Below are 28,000 nucleotides of genomic sequence, written 5' to 3'. Positions count from 1 at the left end.
CACTAAAGTTTGTTAAAACAATATTGTATAAGACATGCATACATCCTTCCTGCTTCGTCGCTAATATGACAAGAAAAATGGGGAAAAAAAATCAAATAAAAAAAAATCAATACTTCAACCATGCTCCTATAAATCTTGCGCGTTACGGCGTAGGATGCTGATCGATAACTGTAAAATACTTTATTTCAGCAAGTTGTATTTAAAATAAAACCATTCTTTTCCAATGGTTAATAAATAAAAGACCTCTATCTAACATGAGTTCTTTGCTTTAAAAATAATACCGTTTTTTAACCCACTAATAATAGCTGCGGCGAAACATTACACGCTAGTAGAGCTGTATACAGTGTGTTGATCGTCAGAATACAGCGTGCTTGTGGGGATCCGGGGTAGGAGTAAAAATGCCGAAATCAAAGAATTTGGACGAAAAAGATGCCGAGTTGATGCATCCATTGAACGACGATGGCGTCGTTATTGAAATGGAAAGTCTAAGACCGGCATGGGGAAGCAAATTTCAGTATTTTGGAATGGTAATATCCACTGCCGTTGGACTTGGAAATGTTTGGAGATTCCCGTATCTATGTCAGAAGCATGGAGGAGGTTTGTTCATTTTTTCTATGTTATATTTCTTAGTTTGGTAACCAGAGAGGTTTCCTATCGCGTGAACTTTTGTGAATTTTCTATGACGGCCGCCTTTCTTCACGAAACATGAAACACGTGGTCGATCTTCTCTCTCGCCATCTCGGCCATTTTCAATGTTGTGTAGAAGTGCCAGTACACGCGACACAATGTCATATGAAACCAACGATATATTTAGAACTAGTGTCATTTTGTTATTGAGTCTGTAGATTATGCACGAGGAATTAGAATTTGTTCATGACAAATCCTGAAATATTTTATTTTCAAAATACAGACAATGTTATTGTTTATATTGTGACGTCAGATTCGGATACGTGTCAGCTTCTTCAGACGCATGATGTATATTTATGAGGAAGAAGAATGAGAACAAATGTTAATTTTTATTAAGAAGAAAATACAATGGAATTTATATTGGCATGAATACAAAAGTTGTAATTGGAAATAGTTAAGGAATGACACCCCCCCCCCCCCCAAAAAAAAATAAATCATGCTAAAATGCACTGCATGCATGTTCTGTAGAGTTCCAATGATATGTAAACAATTTATTGTTTCAATATTAAAGATTAACCAGTGTTGAAACTATTGAGTGGCATTACTATATTTAAGCTTTATTTTAATGTTTAGTAAATACTTTTAAATTACTTACTCTTTCAACAGGATTAAATATTTATATGTGTCTCTAGCAGATAAATTATTATTTTTAATAAATTTTATAGCATTATTGATAATTTGATATAATCAAATAACTTTATGAATGGCTGATGCAACACTTATTCAAACTAAAAAAAAAAAGAATTAAAAAACATAGGGTCAAAAACACTGGTAGGTGAAGAATGTTTAAATACAGTGCATTGTACAATGGACCTAGGTGCATGTGCATTGTTTTTTTGACAGATTTTTGAGACCAATCCAGGGCATTTGTGTAATATGTGTACTAGATGCACATGACTGAATATTTATGATAATATTTTGATTTTCCATCAAGATTTGAATATTTTGAAACAATTAAAACACACTAAGATCTTGAATGGGGGTAGGGAGAGAACAGTCAGAACACCATATTGTCTACATTGACTCCCACCTATTCCTTCCAATGATTATTAATTAAAGTAGCATTAGGGACAGTTTTAAGGGCACTTTCAATAATAATATATTCTTAGGAATTAAAGTGTTTTGCATTCGTTTGAAGGATCAATGAATTAAATATCATAATCCTCAAGATTAACAGGTCAATCTCAAAACAAAGTTAACAGACATTTTAATTGTACACAATATACTGGTATACTTGTATTATAATTCAAAATCAAAACCCCAAAAAATGTGTTTTAAAAGGATAGTCTTTGGAAAACAACTTTGAATAACGATTTCTTGTATTCAAAACCTAAAGAATTATTTTAATTGATAAATTAGCAACAGCTCCTGATAAAATTTATTGCCAGAGAGCATTCTACTCCTATTCAATATAAATGAAGCACAAAACATAAAATCCTCTTGTCCATCAGCATTACTCTAAAATTATTTGAATCAACACAATGTATTTCTATTAAAAGTTGCAGGGTGAATTTTAATTGATTTCTTCAGGTATACTTTCTACATAACATATCATTGGAAACCTATGTAATCAGTTTCATGAAAGCTTACTGAGTGACCATGGCCAATTTGTTGCATTTTTCTCATTTTCATGAATAATTCAGGCTCTGTTCTAATTGGCTCCTTCACACTTTTGTGAAGGAAATCTCACCAATTCTGTAAATGCTTACATAAGGATCTATTATTGGCATGTTTTTATAATAGGATTATTTTCATACTTCCAAAAACTAAAGAGTTTTGCTTGATAATTGGTGAATGGACAATTATAATAAATATTCATGAAAACATGAAAATCTCAGTGAGTTGGCCCATAGTCAGTAGGTGTATGTGAGAATGACCATGCATGCAAGGGCTTCTGACAATAACCTTGACATTACATATGAAATGTGTATATGATTTTACCATTTACCCTAGTTTTGGAATTATAGTATTATAAAACCAAGCCGTGAACAATAAACAATGACCATTCAATTAATACATTTTCCAGGTGCTTTCCTTATTCCCTACCTCATCATGTTGTTCGTGGAAGGCATGCCATTGCTGTATCTGGAGTTTGCAGCAGGACAGCATTTCCGCAAAGGCAGCATGGGCACCTGGAACCTGGTCCACCCCTTGTTGGGAGGGGTGGGGATTGCCAGTGCGGTGACCTCCTTTATTGTGGGGGTGTACTATAACGCCATTATCATGTGGTGCCTTTTCTACCTGGTGCATTCCTTTACTGGGATGCTTCCCTGGTCCTCCTGTCCCATGGAGACACAGGGTAATCTAACGGTGCCATTACTGGAGTGTGATGTCAGTGGACCTACTTCGTATTTCTGGTACCGGAATGCTCTGGAGATCTCCACAAGCATTGAGGACACCCAGGGGGTGAAATGGAAGATGCTTCTGTGTCTGATCTTTGCTTGGGGTGTGGTGTATGCTTGTATCTGGAAGGGAATCAAGTCTTCTGGCAAGGTAATTGAAATTGGGGAATTAATGCACACAAAGTCACCTCCATAGGACATTGAAAAAACCTCAAACAATATTTCACTTTTGTAACAATATTTGGGGGTTTTTTCTTCTAATTTAATCCTTCTAAACAGCAGGCTGCAATGCAAATCTTGATGCATGATAAAAGTTTTCTGGACATTATATGCAAAAAGCATGAATTCAGTTACAACTGCCCAAAATTGGACATGTGGGTCTACAATATTAAGAGGATAGGGTGATGTTATATAGACACACTATAAGGATAGGAGACTTGGTCTTGGGGGGGGGGGGGTTGTGATGGTTGTGGGGGGAGGGGGTGTATTGTCTGGTGACACAGTGCAGCTAACTCTAACAACCAAACTAGTTTATGAATCATGTAACTGCTATTTTATTCAGACAGCCATTGTAATGTACACAAGTATACAGACTGAGATGTCTGTCTACAAGCTGTTTCTTAGGTCGAGGCACAACATAGTCTGAGGAAAGTCAGTCAGCAGGGTCAACAAACTTATCACAGGCTGGGTTTCAATGCACTCAAAGAAAGAACAGGGGTCTGCCATTTTTTTCTCAACCTTTGTTAACTTGCATGAATTTTTCTTTTTATCTAAGGATCATGTTGTTAACAAGTTTGGAAATGTTAGTTTTCATAATTTGTTTTGAGTTTGTATTTTAAGTATTTGTAATATATTTACGGATATCAAGTAAATCGCATATGTATTTAATAGAGATTTATCAGTTTATATCATAGTGGGAGTGCTATGTTACTATAAAACTGTCTGTATACCCGGATTACATAATTGAATAGACATTCAGGATTTTTTTTGTAATGTGTACCATTCAAAATTTTTTTATGCGGCTTGACATGCATTGTAGGACATGAACATGAGATGAAAGCTGATTTGTTTACAAGACGTATTTTATTTCAAGCTAAGAATTCAACAATTATGCTCTTTAAAAACCCATCCCTTTATTTGCATTCAATGAAATTATTTCTAATGATTTCCCAGAAGTATAAAGATGTATATCATAGTTAGTCAATGGATGAGCCTTCTTTGTCATCCTTTCTCAAGTGTGATACACACTGATATGAGTCCATTTTTGGTTTCAGTTTTTTGGCTTTTTGAGTGATATAAGAGACATACCATCATGAAATAGATAAAACTTCACTTTTTTTGTTTATTAATTCATGTATGTTTCCTCGTTTTCCCTTACATTATGTATACCACTTTCAACGAAGCAGCGTATCAAACAATTATTTTTTTCCGTTCATTTTCGAATAGATAATGAATAACTAGTAGTGGTATTTGATGAATGGTAGAGTTGCAGTTAAATTTATGGGAATATTATTCAGTAATTTTACACCTTGTTGACCGGCCATGTACGGACTGTAAAATTTATTTATGAAGGTCATTCATTATTAAACGAAAGAGAAAAACAGAAGTGTTGGAATTAAATTACTGTAATAGGGGACATATAAGAGGAAATGTTTTGAGTATGTTTAGATAAGGAACTAGACATGCATACATGTTTTAATTTTTTTTTTCAATTTTCATGTATCAACATATTTTTGAAATGTAGAAACATGCATTGGGTCAATAGAAGATTTTTTTTATTTACTTTGAAAGGAGGTCAACTACTGAAGTAGATTTTCACACAGATAAAGTTGCACTGGGTGTGACTTTAAAAGTTTAGATACTAATATTTCATTTAAAAAAAGAAAAGATAACAATTCAAATCATTGGCTAAACTTTGCCAAACAAGGAAGGAGGTTAGGCAGTGGAATTCGATAAACTCCTTCAAATGGAAATGCACACATACATATACCGGTATAAGATGTTTGAGTATATGTATGTGTGTGTGTGTGTTGCACTACTGTTGCTGAATTACAGTCGAGGAAAACAACTACCTGTTATAAGCGAGATCAAATGGGTCTTTTTTTTCAAGCTGTCTTAAATTAAACTTGGCATTTGAACGTGTCTTCGTGTTAGGTGAAAAATTCTCTGCTATATTACACTAAGCAAATTTACATTCTAGATCTCTCAATGGAATGGCAATCCAGGGTTCTAGCAGAAAAAAACATTCTACACCATGAAGCTCTAGCAATATAGGACAAATCTTTACTAATGAAATTAAACACTTCCTTTCAGTATCTAAGGTGTTAAGAAGCTGTGTTTATGTATAGATAAGAATGGGCCTTTTTACAGATGCGGAAAGGGAGAATATGGATTAAGAGGAACAGTATTGTTTTATACAATACAAGTATCTATAATCTACCAGTACACACTAACTTCATGTTTGTATTTTGAATTGTAGGAAGTTTGAAAACAATTAAGTAAAACAAATTGACACCCCCCCCCCCCCTTAACTAAAATTGACAAAGCACAGTATCTATGAAATTGATAGATAGAAATTAGTGTCTGCTATAGGGATACAAAGCCCAAGACTTTGCAAAACATATTTTTAGAGCTGGTTTTAAGTCAACAATCACATCTTCAAATAAATAGTTATGTATATACATGTATTAGCATGCAAGTCTTTACGCAATTTACAATGGACAATGAAAATTATTTTTTTGTCCTTAGACTTTTATGAATTTTCCTGATAAATGTCTCCTGAGTATTATAATAAAATAACAATGAAATTTATTCAAGTAAGAAAAGTATTGGTACATTGATTTTGTAAATTATGCAAATGAAAAGTATGTCAGGTTTCTTATAATTATCTCCCTTTTCAGGTTGTATACATTACGGCATCTTTCCCCTACATTGTGCTGTTTATCTTTTTGGGGCGTGGCGTCACATTGAGGGGTGCTGGAGATGGCCTGGCTCACATGTTTACACCGAAGGTAAGGTGGAGGAACCTAGGAATCCTAACTTTATCAGTTAATTAAAGAGTAGCAAAGGGAGACTATCCAAAGTTATTGGTTGTCATCCTTAGCTGTCATGCATAAAAACAATGGAAATTTCTAGGTAGTTTAAGGACAATTTGTAATTAAAAGAGATTTGTCATGGGTACATGTGACAAGACTATATTAAATGTAAACTGGAGACTTGTATTTCCTTGTTTTACCTAAAACCAACCAGCAATTTCCAGTTTGTGAAAATGTCCTGTCATTTATATCATTAGAGAAAGCCCAAAGTCTTATACTTCTCCACAGAGTAATTATGTGAAATTGTTTCATAGTATGATCATGTGTTTTGTCTTTGCAACATAAAGGATTGGTCAAGGTTGTTATTCTGTGTCACAGTGTTAGCAAAAATTTAGCAAACTCTTATAAAACAAACTATAAGTTTCACTTCTGAGGAGAAAGACATCTTAGAGAAATTAAGATTATATTTATACATATTGTGTTGTGTTTTTTATGTCAGGTATTTTAATACCAATTTTGGCATGATAGCGTATTGGTTTAGGCCAGTTACACAGTTAATCTTTTATTGATGTATAATCTCTGTGAACTTTGGCAATGATCAAGTTACAAAGGGCTGCTAGCCATTGACCTTTCTCGGTGCTGTTTCAGGGGCCTGTCAAGTTAGTTAATTACACCAGTAATTCAGTAGGTTAAAATGTTAACAATGGGCAGTTATCTGTGACCACAAAAAATGACTGCCCACTCCCAAGAAGCTATTTGTCTCTTGCTAGCTGTCATCTGGTTCTCGATTCACACCTCTCAGGTATATAGACCCTGCCAAATCGGACCTCAAAGAAAGGTTGAATTACGACAATGCCTCCAACTCCTCAGTAACCAGTCTTAGGGTTTTAAATTCTTTCATGGATTGATTTTTTTTAATACTCGAGATGTGACCTTTTCTATATCATGTTGTTTTTTTGTAGTGTGTTTTTTTATCAGTGTAAAAGATAAATATTTTGAAAAGTGGATAATCTGAACTCTTGACGATTGGGGGAGAGTATACTTTGAAAAAAAAAAATTTAAAACTTCCCAGTAATCTTGTGAACATTTAAAGAATTAAAATTGACCATAATTAAGGTTGTACTGTAGGTATATGTAGTTTGAATGGGTCAGTGATTTGAATGGTATCAGATGGTTTGAATACCTTGCAGAATGTTGAATGAACTATTCATTTGTACTATAGTTATTCAATTTACATATGAATGATATAGAATAAGGAATGAAATTGCCCATCTCACATTTGCCATTTGAATTTAACATCAACACTACATAAAATTTGAATGGAAATACACACTTCTGTTCTGTTGGGGCTTCATATTATAAAGCTAATTTAGAGTCTTTTTCCTTGCACAAGTTACAAGTTGTGTATATCTCATCACCCCTAGAATATTTCATTGTACATTTTGCACCTTTAAGGGTCTGATTGAATCAGATATGGAATCCATCTTGATCTTTGTAATCTACCACTCACCTCTGTCTATCTGTGCTGATCATTATTAAATCAGTATGTTAATGTAGACTTATTGGTCAAGTTCGAATCTGTCCACTACAAATCTATGTTCGTTTCTTTATAAAATTAACACTCAAAGTTTGGTGATCTTTGTATCGGACCTTAAAAACCTAGTCACCTATGTGTCATAGTTCTCTAGATGCAGGCTATTTTAATGATCATTTTAAAAATACAAACAGACATTACCCAGTTGTTAAAATTTGGTTAAGGATGCTGGATGGTCAACAGACATAAAGCCCTTCACCAATATGGTTACGTCCAGATAGGAGCAAACTCAGCAAAGCATTTTCCATGGATACATGAAAGTTGATTAAACAATCAGTTGGTGAATACCAATAACCTTATGATTGCAGCTAAAATTTGTATAAATGTTGTGGAAAAAAACCAAAAATTTTAAGGTTGTTTATATAACAGGTAAGAGAGATAACCCTTACTTAGATAAATAAGATTTTTTTGTACAAGATTACTAAGTTTTGGAGTGATTTTAATTTTTTATCCAATATTGCACTGCAAGATATGCTTAGTTTGTGAGCAGTTGAAGTCTTTTAGAAAACTAGACTTTGACCCGTGTGTGCACGGGTTGACTTGCATATCGGACATTTAGAAATAGGTACATCGATACACCTTATTATTGACATTTACATAACAAAGCTATAAGCCTACAATAATGCTATTAATTTCACTACACTTTCCTTAGTTTTAATAACCTAACTGTGTGTCGAGAAAGGCCCGTCCCTTACTTATACCCGTAAAGTAGCAGAAAATTGCAGAATAGCTCCGGAACGATTTTGGAGAAAGTTAATGAATGATGTTGCCTTGAAAATAACAGTCAAATACATCACAACAAACCTTTATGAGACTGCAAATCTCTTTCAACTAAAAAATTTAATCCATAGAATGGAAGAACTCAACACCTTTTCACCAACGTACACGTATAATTATTCTTTGTAAAACTGGGTCTGTAGGACATTATTCATTTTTACGATAAAACATATTCTATCTTCACTCTCCTAACAAATATAATGTAACGTTTTTGCATGTAATCAATATTTTTTGTCATCACGAAGATGAAAGTAAGTGCTTAGTTGAAATGTATATTTGTTATTTTATACTTTCTCTCGTAAGAAATCATTAATTTATATGAACAGAATATATAGCAAAAGTCCAATGAAAATTTACCCGTATTTGTATTATCATTTCTGAGTTTATTCAGGGAGAGGTGATATTGTGGAAACAAATATAAACTAAAGATCCCGTTAACGTGAATGTATTGCGCAAGCGCAAGATTGTAAAATCCAAAAAATCCAGGTGATTTCCGGGATTTTTTGAGGAATTTTCGTTGATTATTAATTAGCGAAGCTTAACTGAGAAAAAATAAAAACAAATTGGTAATCTTCAAGTACCAAAGATGTTTAAAATATATAAAACAAAAGACAGTATTCTTCCGATTTCTCGGTATTAAAGACTAAAAATTCGAGTCTATTATTTTAATATAGTAGTATAGATGACAGAAGTAAAATTTTCAACATGAGTAGGAGGAAGGATACTGCATTTGAAGAAAGACATAAGTGCCAATACCAATATATACACACATTTATGGGTTATGGTAACCCTCTCTCTAGCGCTGTCCCATAGGACACATAAACCATTATCATCTAATGATTCATTGCAAACTGCACCCAATGTAAGTAGGCAAGATTCAGACAATGCGGATAAGATAATGTGTAGAGTACAGTCAATTACTAGTAATTGTTAATTAAGTGTTACAATGATTGCTGCGGGTTCAACACCCAGACTCATGACATCTTTACTTTTCTGACTTGCAGACCTGTGGTAGCTAGGATGTTATACGTGTGTGTGTGTAGGAAAAATTTTTTCTCCCCTTTGTGTTACCTTGTATCATTGGCCATCATCAACCGACTGCTTTACATGCAGGGAAACGATGGTGCACTGATTAATTGCAAGTCTGCAGCAAGGTTATTATTTCTGCTGCAATGACTTCCAAGACTGTAACATCTTAATAACATCATCTTCTTAGCTTTCATGAATGGGAGTCCCATTGATACAAGAATTTTCATTCAGTATAAAATTGGAAGTGCATGTAGATATGTATTGAAGGAGTTTTTCACTTATTAATAAAATTTCACATCACCATCACATGTATATATTTTACATTTCTCCATATTCTTCAAAATTTTAATCAGCAGTAAATATGTAAATATGTTATGCTTGCTGCGACATTAAGATCGAAAAAAGTGTTTGGGGAGGTATTACTTCAAAATGCCTGAATGACTGCGAGATATGTTATTCATTAAATCTTTTTTTAGATGTACTACCTTATTGTTATCATTTGTCAAGCTTTCATGTAATATGCTTTTAATGACTGCAGGAGTAGAACAGAAATTTCTTTAAAGAATTTTCAGTCAAGATATGCTTTGTCTTAAACTCCAACCTGATAAATCTAACAGATGAGTCTTTAAACAGATTTTTTCAAATTTGTTTTTTGCCAATTTCAAAAGCTCATTGAGAAGAGCTGGTGTTTATCAGAGGCCATCTAACATGTGTACCATTGTTGAATTGCATTGAAGGCCGAGGTATTTAACTTGTTTACCATTTGCTTTTTTCTTAATTTAAGCTTCCTCTTCTTAAAATTTACATGTAAAAAGAGTTCTTTATTAAGAGTTATTCTTATTTATTTGTCAGCCAATAAATTGGAGAACCGTATTCATCGATAGAACATTAAAAACAAATTATGAAAATTATGAAGATAAAGAAATTAAAATCTTTGCTACAATTTGGTAAAATTCCACTTTTCACGCTGTCTAAAACTACACATTGTACTGTGTTTCTGTTCAGTTTAATTTTTGGTCAAATAAATTTAAGATTATTTATTGCACACACTAGTCCCGTGCGTTGTTTAAGCAATCTACCTTGAAACATGAAGTTTTAATTGACAGTTTCCCAATCTGGATGACCTATGGCACTGACATTAATGTTAACATGTTGAAATGCTCCAAAACAAGGGTAATTCAGTAAAGCAAAATTCAGCAATTTTTTCAAATTGGTTTCTAATTTTTCCCTTTTATATGATGAAATTTTGTAAATGTTTGCATTTTATTCATAAGTTTTGTTATTTTTCCTATTCAGCAATCAATGCTATCATATGTGCAGTTTTGTAGTTCCTATATCATATTTTGGTCATAGAGATTTAACTTTGAAGGTTTTGGTAAATTTTTCCCACTGGTGGCATCATAGGATACAATTATAATTTCTCAAACAATTTTGATGAATGTCTCTGGGTTTTTTATTTATTATTTCTCCATGTGTGGCCTATCTAAAGAAGAGAGAATCCCATTACTGACCTGAGAATTAAGGGACTAAGTATCAAGATGATGAATTTGTGGTTGACCGGTGAGATCCTGCCTCTATTGAGTGTCCTGTTCTACTGACTTCTGTGACCCCTAGCTCACACATTCCATCTAACATCTGTTGCAAGTCAAGACCATGCATCACAAAGGAAGTTTGTAGTTGTGAAGTGCAACCAGTGGAAAGGAAAATGAAAAGGAAATATTCCATTCCAGACCTCAATGCAACATTGCCATCACTAGTACATGTACACTTTACATTTGATACATAATATACCAGTATACTGTAGATTCCTTATTTTACGCGAGTACTTAATTCTGCGTGTCAACGATTTACCATCAAATCGCGAGAACATAAAATCGTGAATGCCAAAATTTTATCTTAGCTTCATGTTGTTTACATGTGTCCCAAAATTAAAAGTGAGATTTTAGAATTCGTGAGACGAGCTTCTCGCGATTTTACGTGGATTTTAATTCCTCGCGTTTAATTAGGAGTTTACAGTATTCACATGCATCCATGATATAGATGTACAACGAAACATTAGCCTTTTTTTTCACAGCAATTTTTGCCATTTCATTGAAGATGTAAAGGGTTTGAGATTTAGACTTTAACTTAGAGCCTCAAATGCTCTGTATTTTGGTTGTTTGATAATGATGTACAAGTTCATAGATTCTAGCAAGGAACGTCTCTCCATTAACTATATGAATGTCCAAGCAGAGAGTCTATGCAGTTCATTTTATATATATGTATATCATGTTGTCTGCATGTAGACCGTGGACCTAACAAATTTATTTAATGAAAAGGAATATTATTACCCAGTGTTTTATCTGTAAAAATCACTTGCATTTGGGGCCTTCAGAATCAATGTTGCATGCTTGTATCTTAAAGCCTGTGATCACCTGTGATGTCCCCATAATGAAGTGATGGATTATAGATTATAAAGATCTCTAGAACGAATATATCTTCTGCTAGGAAGTCCCAATTTCTTGTTTATCTTTTATTTTGTGCTCGAAATCAAAGCTCTTGTGTCAAGACCATTTGTATTTAGGACCAGGTAGACCAACTGTGCAATATTGGTACATTTGAACACTGTAGAAAACATGTACATGTATAATGTATTTATCAATAATAATAGTAGTGCTCCTTCCTTTTTTTTTTATTTTTAAAGTATCATATGACTTGGTTACACCTTGAGCTGTGTTAAATTCATGTGGGAATCTTCGTTATTCCAAAAAGAAAATGACCCTCTGAAAGTAAGAGTAACAGCAGGTTGAATCTTAAGTTTGGAAATTCGATAAACTTAAAGATACCGGATAATTAATACAAATTTAAAGGCATTCCTCTTGTCTGGCATGCATCAAGAATCTTTAGGTCTTGGCTGATAGGTCACAATTGACATGTAAGCATCTTGAATGCTTTTGGAACTATCTTAATATGTTATGGAGTTGCACCTGTACTAAGTAACTTGAAATAAAATTAAAGTGTTGGGATGTAATTTTATAGGTACTTAGACTGGTACAATTTAAACTTTTTAAAATTTATTCATTTAGATTTTGAAACTTACATATCACGGATTATATACTGTAAAAGTGGTCATTTACACTTGTGGTTAAGTACATGATTTCTATACATGCTATAGTCAACCAATAAGCGTGATGAGTGATTTAACACTCTGAAGTTCTGAGTTTTTTCCCATATGGGCAGGTGTATATGGTTTTTAAGCTTACCGCATACAGTAGAACATGGTTATAGCGAACACGCTTATAGTGAATTGATGCTTACACCGAAGTGATTTTTATTTCCCGTGACTTTATTACGTGTTGTAAACTCGATGGATATAACGAATTACGCTTATAACGAAGTAAAATCGCCCGTCCCTGGCACTTTGTTATAAACGTGTTTTACTGTACTAGTGTAAATTTCCTGCACATGTAAATGACCACTTTTACAGTAATTAGTTTGGTAAATTTTTGGAAATAAATTTTATATTCAAGATGATGTGAAGGTGATCTTGACTATGTACTTTTGATTCTGAAGCAACACATTGCTTGCAAATGTAGGCCAATGGTGTCAGAACCAACCACACTGCTTTTTGGGGGAGTCAAGGTTTCTTATTTGCCATTGATTTCTTTTCACACTATCAAGAATTTAATCTGAATGAAAGACAAGAGTTCCGCCAAAGGTTTCTATTTAAGCAGCTTAAAAAATCTATTTTTGAACTGTGCATCTGGGGGGAATGGTATTTGCCAAAACTGGTGCATTTCTGGCATTCCTAAAAACGTAAATAAAGGGGCGGATGACGTATTTACCTCTAATAAATATGATTACGTACAGGGTGTGCAGTATATGTTATGCTTTAATTTATGACTGAATTCAAAATGGAAGACGACTCTTTGATGTTTATGCACACTGGAAATTATTTATTGCATAATAATGGGTGGAATATTTTGTGTCTTGGTGAGCCCCTTTAAATGGCATTTTCCATGGCTGAAGTAAAACCTATTTAAATGTCCTTGACTTTATTTCAGCGACCTTTGAATATCATATTGAAGGTCATATACTTTTATACATAGATACATAAATATACATTTGAAAATGAGATGAAATAAAGATATTTGTTAAGTTTCTAACCAACTAGAATTACAGACATCATAATTAATTATATAAATATGATCGTAATATATAGTGCAGTAATATATATACATGTACCGATACATCTAATAGCCAGTCTACATCATTAAAATAAAGTCTGCAGATTGACTCTGATTCTGTGAGATCTTCTAACATTCCTTTCTGTGACAGAAAGTTGTATGTCTGTCATTTTGTCTTGCTACTGAGTGGGAGGTAGCTACTTGTGGTACATGTATATAGTGGTGGAAGGCGGTTGTTAGGTTATACAAAACATGATGAAATTTACCATACTACCCCTATCCAGCATCTTGAATTCATTAAATATTGCAAGTCTGAGGGATGTAGTGGGGGGGGGGGGGGGTTTGGTATTCTTTTAGAAATCATGAGGAAAATGTAAAATGAAATGGTTACTATATATTCTTAGTTTTATATGCAGTACTTAATACCCGTACTTATAAAAATCTCCCTTTAAAAGGAAATATTTGTAGAACAACAGCAGTTGATGTAAAAAAAATAAAAATGAGAGAGAGAACATTTTGACATAATTCAAGTTGTGCTATTGTGCTCGCCAGTCCCCAAGTCTGATTCTTTGATGTTTAAGAAAAAGTTCTAATTGCACTTTACAACACATGTATTGCAAAAGGGATGCTCTTGTCTATTAAATTCACAGATTCCAAGTGTTCCATACTGGTGAATAACAATGTTACTGAAAGTTTTGCAAAAAAAGGTGTAAAAGATATTCTGGAAGGAATTCGTTTTCAACACAATTAAATAAAAGAATTTTTTTTTAAAAATTATTTCCCAAGTTCGCAATCATTGAACATAATGCTGTATTACTCTGTAATGGAAAATAATTCAATTGCTTTAGTGGGTAAAAAGGATGCACCAAGTTTCACTGATTTGTTTCTGAAATTTTAGATGCTTTTTAAAAAATGCCATGAATAAAAACTTATCTTTTGCTAGAGTAAATTTAGTCCATTTGTATTCTTATATCAAAGAGAGAATTAGTCTTCATACAATGCAATAATTTTTACAACTAAGGTTATTCGAATGTCACCCTTTAAAGTGAAAGCACTTAATTGTCTCTTATTTTTAAAAAATGGTGTACTTTATTAAGATTTTTGTTTCACAGAGTTATTTATTTTTTGAAAAATGATATGCTTTTAAATGTAACAACCAGAGAACTCATAATGTCACCTTTAAGAGTTGTTTTGGAGACATAATTAGCTCAGAATGTCAAAAAGGTTTTACGAAACGTTATGTGGTTTGTATTAGGTGCTTCAAGACAGCTTCTAAAGAGGTAGTTGTGTCATAATTTTTGTTCAACCCCTAATATATCACCTGAACTGTTATATCAGTCATCTGCCATCTTAGCAAACCAAAGCATCTCCGAATAAGGACCCTATTTAAGCATTTTTAGAAATCAGCTGTTCTCAACAACAAGATAAGAGCAAGGTCTCCGTATTTATATAATTCAGTCCTTCACATTAATAAGACACCTCTTAAGGGAACTGCACAAGAGTGGCTAACCCGATGCAATATCAGCTTTTTCTGACGAAGATAACAATATGCAGCAATAAAAAATAAAAATCAATTTGGTAGTTTGCAGGAAAATATCAAGTTATCCTTGTACGATAATTTTATTTGCTCACACCTCTTCATTGAGGTCGTTGTTTTATAAAGTGCTTCTCTCTGGTGGATTAAGGTCAAGGTCACATCGAATAACAGCAGTACTCTAGCATTAGCTTCATCCTTAAAGTGCAAATAGTTCAATCATGTTCAGAATCAGATTAATCTATGAAACGATACCGGCAATTGATTAAAGTTTAATTTTTTAATTTTTTTTCAGTGGCTGCATGCCCTTTCTCCCTCCCTTTCCTAGCTATTTCAGATGTGCACTTTTCACAGTTGTCATCTTGGATGAACAGATAGGTCAATTGTTTTCAGAGGATGGTTAATCTCATCAGATTAATGCTGCAAATTATAATTGATCAAGAACATTTGATTTTAATCATTGCCTTCTCTGAAATATATAATCAAGATTTTTGTTGGTTTTTTAATCATCAACAGCTGATCAAATATAAGTTTTTTGTTACTTTTTAAAGCTGCCTCTCTCTCTCTCTCTCTCTCTCTCTCTCTCTCTGTTTGGCTAAGACTAAAGAGAGAACTGGTGAATTTCCACTCCAGTACATATACTGCATATTTATATTATATTACCCTTAGTTAGTTGTTTTTTACAGGCACATGAATAATTGTTCTAGCTAATTTCTGGTAGTTTTCTTTCTATAGTAGGTCATTATGTCAGTAGAACTGGAAGAATTTGTATTAAGTGTGCTCATGGATTTCAAGTAGCCTAAATATGTCTTACTAATGGAGTAATTGTTACTGTAACTTTATCATCAACATTTGGTTATGGTAGTTTTTCAAAAAAAATTATAGCATTCGAACTATTGTTTACGTCCAGTTTCTATACTTAAGCCAGAATTTTAAAAGAGTCTGAAAGTGTTTATAAGTCCTCAAAATGTTTGGCAACACCAAGTAAATCAGGACTTGAAAGTCAGTTACCTGGTGCCTGTGTTGACCCATTGTATTCACCTGTGCATTTCTTCATGCAACAACCCTTCACTTTCCCCCAATAGCATTTGATTTAATGCTTGAATTTAATGATATACCTAACTTCATGCACATATGCACTGAATGACTGTCAGTTTCTAAGAAACATATGGCTGGAAAGTTGGCCAAGTACATTATTTAATGAAAACTGAAGGAATATATGCAAGTTATTTACATAAATTCATTTGAGGTGTTTAATTTTCATTCATAACTTTAAGGAGTATACTTTTTGCTTTGAATGTCTTATTGTATGCGTTGTCTTAAATTTAATTTTTGGGATACCTTGCAGGCTTTTTTCTATAGTGCCAACAAATCTTTTCCTAATCCCAATGTTTAATACATGAGATATCATATATCTTTCTTTCCATAAATAACATCACCAAAAAGAAGCATCATTTGATTGAAACTTATACCAGTACAACACATATGTAAACAATAACAAGACTCAAGCTTTGTTTACAAAACAAAGAATTTCAAACCTGTACCTTAATTTGCTCGTAACTCGATATTTGACTTCAAATTTTTACAAAGCATTAAAACCACACATATTTACCATTCTTGACATTAAAAATAGAAAATAAAATTCGATTCAAGTTGTGTCTAAGTCCCTTTAACCATGTCTGTGATTTTTTAAAACTTCAGTGACTTTCTTACCTGAAGATTTATTCCCAAGTTTTGAGAAAACTAAGCTTGTCTGAGCCAAACAGATTGTTTTATGGTTAAATCATATCTCTGCAAAGAAACTTGGAAGTGTTTTCTGGGAATTCTTTAATCGGCTTTGTGCAGAAAATGCATTTATAGTACATGCATGTATTTCCAAAATTGAGAAAAGATTCCATATGTTTGTAGAAAGTTCATGCTGTTTCCATTGTCAATATATTACCGGTATATCTTGGGCCACACCAAAATAATTTCTTGTTTGTTGGACATCCAGAGAAAAAAAGTACGAGCTGGCGAGTTAATCAATTACCAAATTATTGTTTTTCATAGCCAAAACTTTCAGGTGGTACAAAAATAAATTTGTGTGGACATATATATTTTTTTCTTCCTGTTTCTGATTTATAAATTAAAACAATTAATTCAAAATAGAGTGGAAATAGAACAGAAAACAGCGCACAGCACAGAATTTCCTGGATGTGGGAAATTAATGATATAATATTATTTGAAGAGTTTTACTTAAATACGAACAGGCAGGGTCCGAGGAACAAGAAAATATATTGGTGTGGCCTTGTATTGTTAGCTTTCTGGCTTTTTGACTCAGTAAAAAATCATTTTTTTTTTCAATTAGAATCGGAGTGAGATAAATAGAATTATTCATTATCAAACAAAAATGAAACAGTTTTAGCCGTATTAGTCCTAAATGATTACCAAGCAGAGAGCATTTCTTTACATTTTGTTAACTTTGCAGCTCTAATTATAATGCAGTGTGTAAAATAAAATCTCACAAGCTGGTCATATTTGATATTCACGTCTAGCTATCTGGGCAGAACTTGATAAGAATTTAAGGCAATTAATTCTATCAAAATGTGATTTAACTGAATCAGGTATATTTTAACGCAAGTCAGACAGATTAAATGTCAGTACCTGATTTTGCCAAGGTTCAATCGGACCAGATCCAGTTTATATTTGCCAGGTAAACTGATACAGGGGTATTTACAAATCTTGTGCTTCAGGGCAAACTGATGTCCAAATATTTGAATGTCTGAATTCAGTTGCAGCTCACAAATGAACAGAATAATTTAGGATTATTTGAGACCAAAATTCTACAATCTGATCTGACAAGGTTACAAATCAATTTGGTGGCAGAGGATATTTTTTTTGGTCATAAAGTGTCATATATCAATGAAATGGACATGAGCTCCTCTTTCCACAAAATGAATGCAATAAATATTCTAGCCATTTATACCCCTTAAAAAAAAAAATCCAAACCTCAGGTTTTCAAACAATTTTCGGGTCTTTCTTGGAAAACTATCCCCTACCATCTCTCCTTTTATATTATGTCATTGGCTCCAGTTTCTTCGCAAGCCAAGAGTTTCTGATCCCTACTCTATGGAGCTAAAACCATTTTTCGGATCTATTTGTATCAGAAACCCTTGACTTGCAAAGATGTGGCACCTGATAATGTCGGTATTTTCCCAGAGTTTAGTCTCTCCTCTGACTTTCAGCTGGAGCGCCTACAAGACCCCCAAGTCTGGCTGGACGCGGCCACCCAGATCTTCTACTCCTTCGGTCTGGGCTTTGGAGGCATGATCGGCTTCTCCAGCTATAATCCTAAAAAGAACAACTGCGAGAAGGATGCCATCATCGTGTCCATCGTCAACTGGTTCACTGCCATTCTGGCCTCCGTGGTCATCTTCTCTGTCCTGGGGTTCAAGGCCACAGTGATGTATGAGAAATGTATCTTTAGGTAGGTGGACTGTGAAATATGACTGTGGTTTAAATTGAGTCATATCAGTCATTAGTATTTTAATGGTGGCTTAAGTTTTGTGAAGAATCCATATCATTATCAAATTATGAATTGCAGTCTTTATCTATTATTCATATTGACAAACTCGTAAAATCATGTCGTCTTGAATTTTTCAACGAGTCATTATGACAGTCTTTTTCAGAACAGCTCTTATATCATTAATTAGTTAATTAACTAGCACTGTTACTCATCAATTTCCAACTGAAGAACAAGGAAATGATTAATGATTCTAGGAAATCACATTTTGAATGTTCATTTGTTAACACAATGTATTCAAATAGGAAAGTATGATGGGGGGAATAACTCTTCTTTCAACATATAAGAATTTTGTTTCAATTTTGCAGAAATATTGGCACCATTACATCCAATAACATGTTTCCACAGTGGAATGCTACTACACTGACTGAGGATGTTTATCTTCGTGAATTCCATTCTAATCGAGACCTTATTAAAAGCTTGAATCTCACATATTGTAGTTTGGAGGAGGATTTAGATAATGTAAGTATACTATGGTGAAACATTACATGCAAGGTATTTGAGACAAAGTTTTAAAAACAAAATACAAATACCTGTTTAAAAATAGCTTTTATAAATTTCTGTATTTCACCATTGAGAGTGATATTGATAAAGTTTTTTGAAATGGGGACTGTGTCTGGGCAAATTAAAGATGAGGCGTGACCATTTGGAAGAGTCAAACGGGCAAAAATAACACAGGGGAAAATTAACCCAGTGCTGTGGAATCATTAGAATTAGTGGTGACTCAATTTTCGTGGATTTCCTTGGTACCCCTTCCCCACGGATTTACATCCTCAACGAATAAAGACACTGAATTTGTACTTTCTTAATAAAACTGAAAACGAAGAGATCCACAAAATTAAGACCCCATGAACCAACAAAAAAACCACAATCCACGAAAATTGGCCCCCACGAATTTACATGATTCCACAGTATACAGTTGTTAACAAGTAACAAATTTTTTTTGTGCTTTTTGACACTTAGGCAGCCCAAGGAACAGGCCTGGCCTTCATTGTATTCACAGAGGCTGTGAATGAGTTTGGATCCTCTGCTCCTTTCTGGTCCATCATCTTCTTCCTCATGCTTCTCTCCCTTGGTTTTGGCAGTGAATTCGGAACACTAGAGGGCGTTACGGCCTCACTGTATGATTTGAAACACTCGATCTTCACGAGGAAGTGGCTGGTCTCAGGTTTGTATCTCTATGTTTCTATACTGAAACATTTACAGTTGATATATAAGAGATAATACATGAACAAATGAAAAATATCATTGATGATGATGCCAAATTTTACAGGTTAAACACCCTCCCAAAGTTTTACTTTTCACATGTGTACTTTGCTGTGACAGGTAGATCTGAACTTGTTTTTCTTATCTTTAAATGGTAGAGTTATTTAAAAATAGAAACAATTTGATATTAATATTTATTTCTTTCATATATCATACAGTGTAAGTGCCATCATTTAAGCATTGAATCCTTATTTTTTGAAAGATGTGGTCTCATAACTGCAATGGTGTGTGCATACAAATGGCATACACACGCTAGCGCTAGCGAAAATTTGTTTGCATATACTGTTGTAGTTATGAGAGATCTTTCAAAAAATACTGATTCAATACTTAGATTTGCATTTCTTCACCTTTATTCCCTCTTCCCAATTATGATTTTTTTTTTCAAAATCTTTGCCTGATTCTGCAAGTAATGTGCAATTTATGGAAGAGCCAATATAGCAGCCGTATTATGCCAACAAAAATAGTGCACAATGCTATAAACTCTAATAGCTCAATTTAATTCTTCATTCTATTATTCGATGAATGAAACCTGTACTGTAATAAAATAAATTCATAAATTAAATTCATTTGAATAGTTAAAAAATATTTACATCGATGAAATGTTTGTGTTTTGTGGTGAGGAGAGTCGCTCATGTTCTTTGAGAAATACTCGAGGAAGATTTGGTGATTGGGTTTTTCTGTGTAATGCGTAAATATCACTCAAATCAATCAGTGCAATTTAATAGGAGGGAAGAAAGTGAATGTTAATACTTATTTGTATGTACTATAGGTATCAAGCTCATTAACACAAAACAGTTACTAAAAGTTAGAAATGCCTTCCCAAACATTTCTAATTCCTGATATTAATGCTTTGGGAAATTAATGTATATATTTACTAATTCATCGACAAAACCCTTCCAAACTCTCATCATTCTCGGTTCTATGAATTGCAGGCACACTGTGTTTGGTGAGTATGCTGATTGGGCTGCTGTTTGTTTTGGGGAGCGGATCGTACTGGGTGGACCTGTTTGACTCCTATGGAGGTTCCTTTCCCCTCATTACAATAGCCCTGGTGGAGAGCTTTGGCATTGGCTGGGTGTACGGCGTGGATAGGTACGAGGATGATAAGATATCTAGATGCAAAGGAATTTATGTACTGTAGATTCCTTATTTTAGGCGAGTACTTAATTCAGCGATTCAAACGTTTTGCATCAAATCGTGAGAATATAAAATTGCAAAAGCTAATTTTTTTTTATCATTGTCCAAATAATAAAAGAGAGATTCTAAAATACGTGAGATGTGTTCTCGCGATTTTACCAAGATTTTAATTCCTCCCATTAAGAATCTACAGTACATTTTCATTGAATGGTTGACTTGTAGTGATGTCACATTTATAATCGTTTTTGTGTTCACTTCGAGCACTATGATGCACCAAAACTGACACAAAACAACTGCCAATTATTAGAGTCTGTGTTAATAGACAATGTGATTTACTGTAAACCAACTTATATTCATATCCGAGAGATTTTTTGTGAGGTTCACAAAAGCCTCGTCACTGCAAATATATCTCACTGTGCACCAGTTCTTCAGGAACCGGTCCACATTGAGAAAACCTGTTGTACATATGTAGTAGCAACATGGGGGTGCATAAGGCTTGATTGCAAAAATAAATACTGTGGAATCATTAAATTTCGTGGGGGCCAATTTTCATGGATGGCTTAAATTTTACAGGTTCGTGGGGACGTAATTTCGTGTATTCTTATATATCTACAAAAGGAAATATTACTTTATTACCTTAATTTATCAGTTGGTGGAGGATGTTACAAAATCTAATGATTCCGCAGTAGTCACAAACCAGTTTATCTCCAGTAAATCTCAAAATAAAGTTGTCGCAAAGGAAAGTTGGTTCACAGTGCATCAGAATAGTGAAGGAAAAAATGAGGATTGTTTTTATTCTCTAGTATAGACAGATATAGGTTACTGGTGTGTCATAATTGTTCTTGACAATGTACCCTTTTTTCAATTTCTGTTACCAGTATTTATGATTTATATTTAAACCCAATTATTTGAGAAGTTAGTTGTTTCATGTAATTTTTCTTAATTTTTTTTCAGGTTTTCTCAGGACATCAAGGAAATGATTGGCCATGAGCCACATCGATACTGGAAGATTATGTGGAAATTTGTGGCCCCCGTCTTCATTGCCATCCTGTTGGGAGCCACCCTGGTCAGCAAATTCCTCAAACCTATCACCTACAATGTGTACAGTTATACTGAGGTAATGTGTGTAGAATATGTGAAACTTCAAACATTAGTTTAATGGCTACTGTTAGGCTCTTTGTTTTTTGATTTACAAATTTAAAAAAATTACTTGAAAAATAGACCCCAAAAAAGTCAGTGAATTCGGTATTTTCAAGAAAAGAAACTTAAAATCTCCTGCCTGTACTCCAATATTTTTTTTCATTAAGAAAGCTAGATGGTTGTGGTTATATCTCCTTTAATTAGAAGAGAATTGTATAAAGATATTGAAAAACATTCAAAATAAATGGAATTTCTCAATACATGTACTAAATAGTAGTAGATTTTGGTAGATCTGATGTTTTAATGTTAAATCTAACTGATTCATCTGGTCTTGATTCCAGTTTAAAATGGTGGCCGCTGGATACCCCTGGTGGGCCGGAGCCATTGCTGCTTTCCTCGTCCTGTCCTCTGTCCTGTGCATTCCAGGTGTGGCCCTCTTAAGAAAACTCGGTTACTTCAAGTTTGAAGGACCTACAGCCAAGAACATCATTGTAGAAACCGGTGGCCATACCCAGTCGACGGCAGCGTTCTTAAAATCTGACAATGACTCGGGTCACAACTCGGACGACATTAACGACGAGTACATTACGTCAGAACGAGACACAAGTTGTGCCATACCCGAGAGGCCAGAGCGGGTGAAATTTGATGACCTTATGCAGAATGCTGAAAGCAAGCTGTAAGGATAGAGGATAGAGCATTCAAGTTCCCTACATTTTGGTTTTTAAAAAAAATGCATTTCAGGAATTTTACCCGTTGTTTTGAAGTATATCCAAGAGTGTTGTTTTATGCTTGTTTTTGTTACATCAGTGTTTTAAAATTGAGTGGGTAATTTTTTGTTTTACATGTGTTATTATGAAAAAGAAGTCATGTAGGTTTTATTTTCATTTCTTAACTTGTGCTTTTTAAAAAATCAATAATTAACAAACAATCTGTCTATAACATTGCATTGTGATCTGGGTGGGTGTTGATGTGGGAGGGAGATAAAATTTCAGGAGGATGGAAACACAGAGCAGTGAGAAATTCCTCACCTCAATTAATGATACATTATATATGTATTTATCACATCACAAGCTACTTTTGTTAGTGTTCATGTTGTGATGTGGTGGTAACTTGATTCAGGGATTGAAATCAGAGATAAGCTTCCATCCAAATCCGCTCTTGATTGAGACTTAAACAATAATCTGTTGAGAGCATAACAAACCACCTGACTAAATCTGTTTTGAAAAATCTATTCCTAGATTACAGTAGATCTTTCAAATTTTGTAATCCAAGCATGATGTGCATTTTTTTTTCAGATTCAAACAGCTGTTTGAGTACTTTCAAAGTTGCCAGCTAATCTTGCACATATTATTCCTCACTCGCTAGTACATGTACATGTTGTGTACGCTCTGTGTCTCTGATGGTGTTTACTGAAATTTTTTTGGCTGTTAAATTAAAGCCTCAACTAAATCTTTTGTTTAAAAAGTTCTGTTTAGAAGATTTTGGACAAATTTCAATGAATGATGCTCACATTGGATTATTATAATAGTGTTATTTGTATGAGATTATGAGTTTTGAATGTAGATCTTCTTGTAAATTATATTTGATATAATATTAATGAAAAGCTTGGGAAAATCTAGTCACACTTGGAGGACCCTGTACTTGAATATGATCAATGATTTATTTACAAGATTAATACTAGTGGACAGTCTTATTAATCATTGTATAAAATCTGCATGCAGCAATATATAAGTGCTCTTTTGCTAATAATGAACAAGAAAATCAAATTTTGATGTACATGTATGTGTGTATCAAAAGTCAGAATCAATGTAAATGATCAATATTTATAAATATTCATTCTTTAAATATTACCTCGCCATGACAAAACACTAAGTGCCAATAGTACATGTAGTTTCCCATGTTTGTTGTATTGGACAATGCATTGCACACAAAACTGTGCTCCAATTCAAACAGGGGCATTTTAAGAGATAGATGAATCAAGTGTGATCCAAAAATTTACTGTCATAATTACCAAATGTTTATTGGGTATTTTAGTTATATTTATTGTATTGTGTTGCTTTTTTTGTTACCTATACTGCCCTCTCATAGTATAGAGGTCAATGAAAAAGTGCTATGCCGGGGTTTTATCTCTTTTTGGAATTTTTTTCAACTGATTAATGAAATGAATATTTGTATTTTCAAAGCCAGTCAGTGCTTTTCTAAACAAGTGTTAGAATTTTTTTTTTTTCAAAATTATTTGACCTTTAGTGTTGAGTCAAATACCTGAATAAAAAGCTTATGTTCAAAAAGGGAATATTTGCTTTAATTTAATATGTTAATTACCAGCTGCATAGCTTGGAACAATGAAATATGCTTCAAGCAGAACTTCAAAAGTGCTGATAAATCATTTATTTCAAGTGGGCTCCATAGCCTGTAATAGTCACTTTCAATACCATATTTTTTGAGTGTTGCTTGTGTGTATTTATTTTTAATCATTGCTCCCCCTTTTATTGTTTTTCCTATATATACATTTGTTTGATGTCTTTTGGCTTCTGCCATTTTTTGCCTTTATGTCTGTGTTTTTATTCATCTACTGTGTGGCTTAAATTGCTTTACATTATTTTAAAATTACAGAATCAAAAAAGTTATTTCAAAATACTAATTAGAATACATTTACATCTTTTTTTTGTATTTCACTCAATGCTTTATTGAATTTTTATAACAAAATTTTAGTATATACATGTAGTTTTAAAAAAGAGAATTTTTTTTTTTGATTTGATCTATTAAAGTACTAGTAATCCCCCTTCCCAAAATTGAACTACAGTATTCAATTTACCCTTGCAGGTCTTAAAGGGTTAGCGTATGGATGCATACAGGTGTAAAGATGTATACCTGTTTGTGTGTGATGACAGCTTGGTTAAAAAGGTTTTATATCCGTCCAAGTCAACGGGTGTCTGAAATAAATCTCTTGTTTTTCGGGGAATACCATTACTTGTACCAGTATGATGGAGTGTCTTGTTTTTCGGGGAATACGATTACCAGTATGTTGAGATATCATGACAGTGTTGGTGTAATGTAATATTATCAGCATTATATATAAATGTTTTGTTTGATGTGCTGCTATTTGTTATTGTTATTGTTTAATCATTAAAGGGTTCTTTGTAGAAATGAAAATTTCAATTTAGCCTTTTAATCATTACGTCATTGAAAATTTCAACCATTTTGCATTTGTTACACTTGGACCGTTTTCAGGAGCACCCTTTCTTAGTTTGGCTTGTAGATTGGTAATTAAAATCTTTCATTAGAAGAACGAAGATAAGGAAAAAAGCTGGAAGGTCAGCTTCACATTTTATGTGTATGTGTGTCTATAACCTCAAATGCTCATTGTTTCTCTATGTGTTTCATGAGATAGAAATCTCAGTTTTACAGGAACTCTGGTAATTTAAAAGTAGTTGGACATAAGAATCTCTCTACACATGTGTCTGCATGCATAATTTTTTTCAAATTTTGTGTCAAAGGAACTTATTTTGCTTTATTTACCAACCCAAGTTGAATCTCACAATGGTATAAATGTGTGATACATTCTTGTATTTTCTATACAAGTTTAATTGTGATATATAAAGTGCTCCCAATTTCAAATTTATTTATAAGTGCTTAGTATACATGTATTATTTAATAAATGAATCTCAAAACTGTGTATGCACCTACAGAATCTCTCTCGAAAAAAAAATTGTACCGGTCGGTACTTATAGCACAGCTTACTTTAAAAAGTAATTTTTATTTTTATCATTGTTTATTCCCACAAAAGCAGGATTGTAACTGCAAGAACAGTTTGTGTGTGTTACTGATTTTAATGACAAATTATGAAACTTCAATAACAGCAAAATTGTGTTGCCCCTTTTAACATGGTAAGCTATCAGTTTTATGATAGTACTTTTAATTTTGTTTTTAAAAAAAAAAATGTTTGCATGCATACAAGTTTTTTTTCACTGCATGTGCACACAAACACACAAAAAGTTTAAATTTTAAGGATAAACAGATCTATGGAAATTTTTTACCTTAACAAAGGGCACTTACATTGTTATTTTAAGTTGCATCATCAAAAACCAACGGCCACTTACCTACACTTACTTACAATAAGCCAAATCTCTGAATTTTCTGTTGTTTTTAGGAATTCTGATTGGCTCTTTTAAACTTTTGAGATGGTAATTTCAGCCTTTGTTATAATCAATATAAGAAACAATGTAGCATATGTTTTAGTGAAATGATCTCTGTTTGGTTACCACCAAAAAGCTTAAAGATTTGCTTTCTTGTTGTTTGATTATAATGAGTATTTATGATATGGAGGAATTTTAGTGCATTGGCACTGTGGTCATTGTGCACATGCGAGACTGTCTTTTTGATGCAAACTTTCCTTCTCATGAGAGTTAACCATTGAAATGCATATACCTCATTGCAGTTTTTACAGACATTTTAATTTTTTTAAGAGAATACTTTTAAATTATTATTCTCATTATTTTGATGCTTTTAATAATTAAGAAGATTTATTTTACTTTAAATTGTAAAATAATGGTGATTTTTAAAAAACACTTAATGGAGTATGTTAATTATTTTATTGTACCGTACAGTATTGTATTTTTGACACTTTAATTAACTTAACGCTTGCTATGATTTTTCTTATTCATGTACATTTTAAATTATATAATTGTAAATGCTTTGAGAAACTTTTCAACATTGGAAGCATGAAAAGTTTGTGTGCAAGTACAATTTGTTTTTGAAAAAATAAAAAGCTGAAGATATGGTGTGGAGCTGGCATTGAATTGTATTGTTTTTGACAATTTTATATAGTGAGCAATTGAATTTGGAGCTTATTGGAGCTTATATAGTGTAAAAATACAGACTTCATTGCATATTTAGACTTTTTTCCCAGAAAAACTACTAGTAGCAAAAAAAGAGAGGTTAGCAGAAAAAGCTTTTTTAAAAATCCAGGAGCTTTCATTTTATTTTTTGTCACAAAACTCTTAATGCAAATGGAATTCTAGCTGCATAAAAAGAAAATTTGCTTGCATGTGCTCACATTTGTCTTTTCACAATCATTCAATACATATTGGTATGAATCATCAATCTTGTACAAATAATCTAATGGTAAAACCAGTACATCTACATGTATATGTATGTAGATGAAATTGGTAAAACAAGCATTTAATTTCTGGTTTAGTTTATTGTTTTAGAGAATGTATTCCCATAACTTACCTAAATATTTCACAGGCCGCCTTTTGTTTCATCTCATGATTCATGTTATAGAAGAAATAATAGTAGACAAGAAATTTTGCAGTGTTAGTCATAAACTGTTGTTTTCTTGTTGCTTATAAACATTAGGTTTTTATTTCATTAGAACTTCAAGATTTTAAAGTGCTATGGGGGCAATTTCTTTTCGAAATACATGGTTCATGTACTACTGGGGTTACTACCGGGTATGCACATTGAATAAGTTTTTGCAACTTTGACAGCTGCAGAATTGTAAATATGTTTGATAGATTCATGTATATATAAAATGTTACACTGATTCTGTATATTCAAGCCTATTATAAAAGTGAATAAAACTATGAACTGATAAAATAATGTTTGTTATAATATGTACAATTCAATACTTGGGTGTTAATGTTAAAGTAAAATGAGAATATTACATTTATTGTCTTGCATCAGAATCTAATATGCAACAATTTAATTAAATACCAGTTAGATTTTTCAA

General features: G+C 33.0%; 1 protein-coding gene across 1 annotated transcript; it reads left to right on the top strand.

Moving 5' to 3' along the window:
* Positions 1–18: 18 nt before the first annotated feature.
* On the top strand, positions 19–27,870 carry LOC128187950 (sodium- and chloride-dependent transporter XTRP3-like). Its single transcript, XM_052858668.1, has 9 exons — positions 19–597; positions 2,714–3,180; positions 5,930–6,040; positions 18,389–18,630; positions 19,035–19,188; positions 19,690–19,894; positions 20,925–21,084; positions 22,084–22,246; positions 22,611–27,870. Exons 1-9 carry the CDS (start codon positions 399–401, stop codon positions 22,947–22,949), a joined length of 2,040 nt encoding a protein of 679 aa, XP_052714628.1. The 5' UTR covers positions 19–398; the 3' UTR covers positions 22,950–27,870.
* The last annotated feature ends 130 nt before the right edge of the window (positions 27,871–28,000 follow it).

This window comes from Crassostrea angulata, chromosome 6 (genome assembly GCF_025612915.1).
Source record: "Crassostrea angulata isolate pt1a10 chromosome 6, ASM2561291v2, whole genome shotgun sequence".
Taxonomy (NCBI): domain Eukaryota; kingdom Metazoa; phylum Mollusca; class Bivalvia; order Ostreida; family Ostreidae; genus Magallana; species Magallana angulata.
Note: the sequence above shows the minus strand (reverse complement) of the source record. Positions and strands in the feature narration are given on the sequence as shown.